An 8,041-nucleotide genomic window follows, 5' to 3' on the forward strand; every position below is an offset into this window, starting at 1 on the left:
CTGGAGCGCTGGCACTTTATTGAGCACCGTGGAGCCAGGAGGGGAGACACAAGGTCGTTGCGGCTGCAGGGGGGAAGGCGGGCCTTGTGGAGGGCGTGGTGGCCCCAGACTGGGGGCCCGGGGAAGGGAGCTGGGCTTTCGGTCACAAGCGCTTTCACTTCTTGGCCATGTGCTCTGTGCCTCGTCTGACACTGTGGGTCCCCAGCCCTCAGTGCCCCACAGCCCCACTGCCACCTGCGTGTCCACGTAGCTGAGCTCAGAGCTGTGGCCTCTGCATGGGCCCCAGGGGAGGAGACGGGGCTCAGCAGGGCAACTGACTGGCCCCCCGAGTAGCAGGACTGCAGCTCGAGGGGCACCCCCGTGCTGTGTGTGCCGGAGGCAGAGCACTAAGCCGCAGCGAGGGCATCCCTGATGGCACTTGTGAGCGGGAAGTGCAGGTTCTGGCCACAGAAGGTGCCCCGGAAGTCGTCCAAGTCCAGGGCCCACACCATGGCTCCAGCCAGCTCCCTGCTCCTCAGGTACCGCACCTGCAGGGGGTGGGCAGGCGGCAGGGCTGGGGTGGGGGTGGAGCCTGCTGCCTGGGCCCCTCCCTGGGTGGGGGGACACTCCGGGTCGCTCAGCCCTGCAGGTCCTCCTCTCCCTCTCTGCCCTGGGATGTGGCTGGGGTCCTACCTTGGCTTCGACACTCTCCTGGTCGTCGTACCCCACCCACTGGTTGCCCTTGGTGGCATAGGGGACCTGCTGGCCGGGGAGCCTGTGCACTGTGGCTCCTCGAAGGAAGTCACAGATCTGAGCAGAGAGCAGGGCGGGGGTGGGGGGGGGGTGGGGGTGGGGGTGGCGCTGAGACTGCAGGTCACGGGGTGCAGTTCCTGGGTCTCTCTCAGGCCCACAGGCTACGGTGGCACCATCCCCCACTGCCGGCTTCCCAAAAGCTCATGTGAAGCAGATGCAAATGTCCCCAAGCTGTGTGGCCCCAGGCTGCACAAACCAGAGCCCCCTAGGACTGGCGGCCAGAGGCAGACAGGGTGTGCTTCACCCCATTCCCTCTCGTCCTGTGGGGCTAGTGCCCTGGAACATTATTTTTATTCCGGGGAGAGCAGAAGGGGGTGGGAGGCCCACCTTCTCCCCAGGACGTACCTCATAGTAGGCGAGCGTCCCTTCCTCCTGGGTGAACCGGCCTGGTGTCCCTGGCCCCGAGCTGGGGGCCCCCACGCCTGTCTCAGAAGAGGCCAGCGTGAAGCTCCTCCCAAAGGCGGGGATGCCCATCAGCAGCTTCTTCGCCGGGACCCCCAGCCTCAGCATGTAGCCCACGGCGTAGTCCTGGGGGACGGGGGACAGTGGAGCCGTTAGGCTTGTGAGGGCTACCCCGTCCCCGCAGGCTCCCGGGATTCCCCGCCCTCCGGGAGCGAGTCGCCTCGGTCTGGAGGGTGCCCCGTCTCGTTCTCAAAAAGCCCCACTGTGGGGGCCACCCTGCCTGGTTTCAGGAGCTGTGACCCCCGCTAAAACTGAGGCTGGGTGAGCGACCTTGGACCGTAAGCCACTAAGGAGACAAAAGCTTATCTCCCTGGCAGGAGCACTGCTTCTGCTCCATAATTGGCCCCCAATGCTTGGTCGGTTAGCCAATGACGGGTAAGATTCCCCAAGGGGAGGACAACCTAAGATAGGCACGGTCACGTTGGAGGGCCCCAAGGAAGGACACTGGGGGCTACAGCAAAAGGGGGTGATGGACCCTCACCCTTTGGCTTTGACAAAGCCTGAGTCCTCATTCCATCTATGAGAAGTCTCCTAATCTCTTGGCTGCCTTACTTCCCCTGCTTGTCTTAAGCCTAAGACAATGCCTTAAGCCTGAAACAATGACAGAGGGTGGTGCAACCCTTTGCTGGGAAGGGTTGGTTCCCTGGGGGATCAGGCCTAAGAAAGAATATGTAAAATCCTGTGAAACCTGCTTTGTTTAGAATGCTCTCAATTAAATGATAAGGGTCCAACCAAGAAGTAAGTTTGTTCCTCAAAGTTTTACAGCTCTTTAGCTATCTGACCCTGACTCAATAGGCCCTCAGAGTTCTTGGTTATCTATTGTTTGATCCTTACTTCCTGGCAATGATTGATGAGCTTTACCTGTATTCCTGTGCAACTGAACCCAATAAAAGCCCATTGAGGAACAGGCTCCTGGTCCTTCTCCTTTGAGAGATTGGCCACCTTCCCTCCCCAAGCAGATCATGTCTTGGTAGACTCATTCTCATCCATGGAGGCTGGGGGGGGAGCTCTGCGGGCAGAGGCCCCCCCAACTCCACGGGCACTGGGAGGCAGTGTCACTGTGTGACAGTTGTAGAGGTCGGGTGGCCGGCTCAGGCCCCGAGGCGAGCACATGGCCAGACCGGCCTCCGCAGCCCAGCGTGCTCTCATCCCCCTGCCGCTGGCACGGTCCCTCTGTGGCCTGCCAGGGGAGGCCCAGCCTCCTCTGTGCCCAGACCCTGGGAACCCGTGGCCCTTGGGCCTCAGTGAGGCATCATGGGCATCATGAGGATGTAGGACGTGGCCCCTAACCCTTGCCTTGCGGGCTGACTGAGGAGTGGGGGATGGTGCGTGGGGCTGGCCAGGACGCCCCCACCCCACACTCACAGCGTTGCTGAACCTGTCAGCACTTGCCACCCCCGGGCCCCGGAACAGGGGGCTGTGGTGGCCGGTGCCCTGGCGCCAGGCTCCGTGGAAGTCATACGTCATGAGGCTGATGAAGTCCAGGTGTCTGCAGCAGAGAAGACGGGGGGCAGGGGGCAATCAGAACAGCTCTCGGCCGCAGGACCACCAGCCCCGCGGGATGTGAGCTGGCAGCCGGGTGGCTGAGAGACGGGCCGTCCACCCAAACCCCCATCGTGCCAAAGGGCCCGCTGTCCCGCCTGCTGGACCCGCCAGCCCAGCGGGTTCATCCCACTAGGAGCAACTGAGCGCCACCAGCGACAGCCTGTGAGGAGGCAGCAGCACAAGGGCACCTGGGCTGCTACCGCACACCTAAGGGGGGGGCTGCAGGTGGACTTGTGAACTGGAGCATCAGGTGTTGGGGGAAGAGGTTAGAGGGCTCCCTCACCCCTAGCCTGTAGGTGGTCGATTTAAGCTCCGAGTCTCCGCCTCCCTGCGATCGTAAAGAGGGCTCGAGAGTCTTGGGGGAGAACCCTTGTTCTCTGGTCCCGTTTCCCAGGACCCAGGCCTTTGCTCCCGCCACCATCAGGCCTTAGAGGGGGCAGCGCCTTCTCCCTGGGGTGAGGGTGTGGGCTGAGGGGCAGAGGGGCGGTCTATGGGCACCCTGGCCACCTGGAAAGGGGGCACAGCCTCACTGTGGCTTCGCTCCCCAGGGATGCACCCGCTGCCCACTGCCCGCCCGGCTGTGGGGAGTGCCCAGTCCTGGTTTTGGGTTTCACAGCGTCTCCCTCTTTCTTCTCCACATGCCTGCACTGCAACTCCCTGCTCTGCTCAGGACCCCAAGTGGAGGAGGAAGGACCGAGGTTACTATGCCCAGGGACGACATAGTAAGGTGGGGACTCACTGGGCCAGCCGGGCAACGTCATAGCCTCTGTCCAGGGCCACCTTCCCGGCAGGCACCGCGGCGCTGAGGAGCAGCTGCTCTGAGCCCTGCCGGGCTTCCCTCGCAAACTCGGCCCTCATCTCCTGGGCGGGAGAGAGGCGGGGGAGTGGAAGGGAGCCTGGAGGGGGGATGGGAGCCCCGAGGAGGGAGGCAGGGCCCTGAGTGTCTCCCGGTCTCCCCCGGCTGCGACCCTGGCGGTGTGGGGCTTCGTGGCAGGACAGGGCCCGTCGGTGGTCCTGTCACAGGCATGCTCTTCCTTTCCCTACAGACTGTGTGGACCCATCTGGCCTCCACCTCGGCTCCGCTCAGCGCCACCCCCTGCCACCCCGTGCTGCAGAGGAGATCCCGTGGGGCTGCTGCTGGTGTTGGGAGCAGTCCGCCTTCTGGTCTCTGCCCTGTCACAGCTGGCACACGAGGCCCCAGGCTGAAAGGGGCTGCACTGCTGCTGGGGACAGTCACCCCGCCCCCGGGGTGACTGGAGATGCCTGGGCGGCCCCGTATGTGGTTGAGCGTCCCTAGTGCAGCCCATTGCTTTGGGACCGAACAGGGGTAGTGAGGCCCACTACCTGTGTGGGTGCCCTGCCGAGTGACCTTCTGCTTCCTAGGACCTCGCCCCACTGCCCACTGTGGTCACAGGGGGTCTTCCTGCCCCGGGATGTCTTGGGCCTGGCCCATGGGCCCTCGCCCTGGGCTGGGTACCAGGACCCTGAGGTCTGGGGGCCTCAGTCCTGCTCTCCTGCTGTCAGGAGGATGCCGGGACAGACAGCTTCCGTCCACCCCTCCCGCTACCCACCCACCTCCCTGCCCGACCCGGAGCCAGCCAGCACCTTGACCAGCGTGGTGAGATGCCGCTTGTCCCTGTGTCCGGGGTAGAGCCAGGCGAGGTCCAGCCCATCAAAGCCGTGGGCCCTCAGGAACGGTGGCACCGACCTGACGAACGTCCTGCGATGCTGGCTGTTGGAGGCCACTCTGGAAAACCTGGGACGAAAATCGCCCCCATTTCAGTGCCTAGCGCTGAAACACTGGGGGGTGGCAGTCCTCTGGAGGGGCTTCTGTGCGGGAGGAGCAGGGAGCCCGCCCCCCACGCCAGCAGACTCGGGAGCAGCCCTTCTCAGCCTGTGCTTCGGCGCCTGGCGCTCCCGGTTTCCCAGCCGGCTCAGCACCTCCTGGCCAGGCCCCCGCCCAGATTATAGCCCGAGACCCAGTTATCTTGTCTGCAAAGAGGGGGCACGCGCAGTGAGTATCTCAGTGCCGCTTGAGGGTTGCCTAGGACGAGGGCCGGAAGGGCGCCCGACTGGGAGGGGGCTCCGAACCGCCAGAGCGCTGGAGGCCCCGCCCCCCGCCCCGGGAAGCCCGGGGCCCTGCCCCCGCTCCTGGGCGCCTTCCCAGGCCTCCACCCCCCCAGGTTTCCCCGTTCTTCGTCTCCCTCTCTGCCCGGCCCCGGAGGCTGCAGAGGTCGGGTGGCCAGAAACCCTCCGCTGCCAGGGTGAGAGGTCTTGAACGGAGCCAGGAGACGCGGGCAGTGGCCGCGACGCTCGTGAAGCCCCTGTCACTCTGGCCCAGTGTCTCCCTTGGGCTCCAGGCCGCGGCCTAAGCAGGCGGGGCCGGACCCTCCTTCCGGAGGGCGGGGATGGCTGTGCCCCCCCACTCCTGCGCCCTCACCCTCTGGGGAGCCGGTCCTACCTCTGAGAACCGAAGTTCCACCCTCCAACCGACAAGAGGGTCTTCAGGGCGGGGTTCCTGCGGGGTGCGGGGGGCAGGAGGGCCAGGTGGGTGAAGGTGCCACGTGGCCCCGTGTTCGGCCTCTGAGGTCCTTCCGCGCCCGCGGTGCAGCGTCTCGGCTTCAGGTTCGCTGACCGTTTCTGTGTCCCTCCACCGCAGGGAAGCCCCGACGCGGAGAAACAGAGTTGGGTGCCACCCTCACGTCCTCGGAGAGACGCCCCGGGCAGAGGAGGGCCCCGGAGCACAGCCCCCTCCGCCCTCACCCCCAGCGCTGCCCTCACCACCGGCTCGCACTGCAGCCGAGGCCTCAGACTCTCTCTCTGCAGAGGTGCGTGCAGGGGGCCCTTGGCCTCGCTCCGGAGCGGAGGTGCGGCTCCCCCTCCACCTGCCTCCTGCCCGGCCGGCCCTGAGCCCAACCTGTTCTTGAGTGTGTTCAGCGTGTCATACAGGGTCACATCGTTCCACTCCCAGGTGTCGATCTCGTTGTTGCTGATGTTGGCAAAGCTGTAGATGATGTGGGTGCAGAGGAAGGGGTCGATGGCATCTGGGAAGCAGCTGCCGGCCCCCTGGCGATACTGGGACCAGCTGGTGTAGTAGCAGGCCAGCGTGGACGCAGCACCTGCAGGAGAAGTCGGGTGGGGCCTGGGCCAGGCTTCTGCCAGGGGCCCTCTAGATGCTGAGCCCTGAGCCCAGCGCCCGGGGCAGGCGCGTGAGCAGCGCTGGAACTGTGCACGGAAGTGGTGGTGCGTGCAGGAGCTGGTGCCTCGGGAGCTCCGGGTCTGATGAGGAAGGAGGACCAGAGCTCCCTGCACCAGGGAAGGCTTCCGGGAGGTTGAGAAGGGGAGGAGGGAGCGCCCCAGGGCGGCTGTGCCAGGAGATCCTGGCCTTTGGGAGCCTTGCCCGGCCTGTAGTGGGTCCTGGGTGTGACCCCCGCCTTCCTGTGGGGGTGGCCCTGACTTGAAGGCCACCGGGGACAGCAGCATCCCAGGCCCCTGGCCCGTCCCCCAAGATGGGCACTGTGTCCAGGGACCAGGAGTCCTCCCCCTTCCTCCTCCTGACGTTCCTGCCTTTCTGCAGGGAGAACCTGGGTGCTGCTCACCCACCGGCCACTGGGTCTGCCCTGGTCTCCACGGAACCCTGGCCTCTGACCGATTTTTGTTTTGAAAAATTTCAAATATACAGAAAAGTAGAGAATAGCAAGGTAAACATGAAAATACTTCTCACTTTCGTTTAACAAATGTTAATATTTCTGAGCCTTTATGAATCACAGAAGAACCTGGAGGGACCCCCTGCCAGGCCTCCCTCAGCACAACAGTCTCCCCACCCAGGGGCCACTTACAGCTCGGGAGCAGCAGCAGGACCAGGAGGCCTGGGGTGGGGGGCGGGGAGAGCCGGGTCAGACCACTGCAGCTACTGCTGCTCTTCCTCCACGCCCCCCACCCCACAGTCAGGGCATAATGGCTAGCTGCCTCCTCCCCTTCCCGGCCCTGCTTCCTCTCCGTCCACCCATCTGTCCCTCCCCCAGCAGGTCCAGACCCCTCTGTGCAGCGGCTCTGTGTGCACCTAGGCCGGTCATGTCAGCCAGCGCCCACAGCCCAGACCCACGGCCAGCCCCGAGACCTGCGTGAGCCGCCCTCAGGCCCGTGCTGGGTGCAGCGGAGACGGGCATGGTGTGGCCTCTTCCTGCGCTTGTGGTGCCCAGCCGCCCTGCCAGAGCCTCTTGCCCGCCCCATACTTCCTTTTATACCTGTCCCACGCACAGTCCTGCGCCCCAAACCATCCCATTTATGGGAACTGAGCTGTCAGTGAAGGAACCGCCAGGCTGGGCAGTGGCGGCGAAGCACCCTGGGCCCCCGGGGAGGGTTGCGAAACCCCCGGGAGTTGTGAAAACTTGGGCCAGGTCTTCAGGAGGCACCTGCCTTTGCAGAGCCATTGGGGTGACGCCCTGGAACCGCCCCTGGGACCGAGTGTCACTTCCGAAGATCCTCCTCGCCCCCCCCCCCTTGGCCTTCCCAGCCAGTTTCCGGACTTCCACGGCAGCTCTCGTGTCTGTCACCTCTCCATCCCCAGCTCCCGGTCCAGGCCCTCGGCCAGGGCGAAGCGGGGAACAGTCAGGTTGTGCAACCCGCCGCGCCCGAGCAGGCTGTGCCTTCCTTCCTCCCCGCGTCCAGCAGCGCCCCGCCCGACCTGCGCTCCCCTGGGGGTTTCTCTCTGTGAGCCTTTTCCCGCAGCTGGGCGTGAGAGTGAAGGCCTTTCACTCTCTGTGGTTATTTAGAGGGAAAGTCAGCTGGAGTGGGAAACTCCCAAGAATCTCCGACACGCCTCTTGGAAGGAGCAGGAGAAGGTGTGTCGCCAGCCCGAGGCTTCAGTGTGGCACCAAGGAGCAGGCCAGGTGGCCCTGGTCCCCAGGAGCAGGCCACCGGGACTCCACAGCCTCTGCTCTTCTCTGAGGTGCCTTGAAAACCCGGCCTGACGGGTGGCTCACCCCCATGCAGACCCCTCTGACCCCTCACCACTCAGGCGGAGACTAAAACTCCTCACGGAGGCTCCGCATGGTTTGGCCAAAGATCCAGGGCAACCCCGTTCTCTGCCAGCTATAAGTCAATTAACAGGCAGTGACTGAAAAGCTCAGAACGGCAAAAGCCAGAACTGGGTCAGAGGTGCTTCCCAACAAAGTGCCTTTATTTTCCCGGCCCCGCGGTCGTGACCCCAGGCTGGCGCCGCAGGTTCCCCGCCCCTCTG

General features: G+C 64.6%; 1 protein-coding gene across 1 annotated transcript; it reads right to left on the minus strand.

The window, feature by feature from the left end:
• CHI3L1 (chitinase 3 like 1) lies at positions 1–7,230 on the minus strand. The gene is made up of 10 exons (XM_028531314.2): positions 6,920–7,230; positions 6,639–6,668; positions 5,717–5,918; positions 5,261–5,317; positions 4,405–4,555; positions 3,539–3,660; positions 2,620–2,743; positions 1,138–1,320; positions 673–789; positions 1–527 (listed from the first exon to the last, which is right to left on the minus strand). The coding sequence occupies exons 1-10, from the start codon at positions 6,966–6,968 to the stop codon at positions 387–389; spliced, it is 1,176 nt and encodes a 391-aa protein (XP_028387115.1). The 5' UTR covers positions 6,969–7,230; the 3' UTR covers positions 1–386.
• Positions 7,231–8,041: the final 811 nt, after the last annotated feature.

This window comes from Phyllostomus discolor, chromosome 15, assembly GCF_004126475.2.
Source record: "Phyllostomus discolor isolate MPI-MPIP mPhyDis1 chromosome 15, mPhyDis1.pri.v3, whole genome shotgun sequence".
NCBI lineage: Eukaryota > Metazoa > Chordata > Mammalia > Chiroptera > Phyllostomidae > Phyllostomus > Phyllostomus discolor.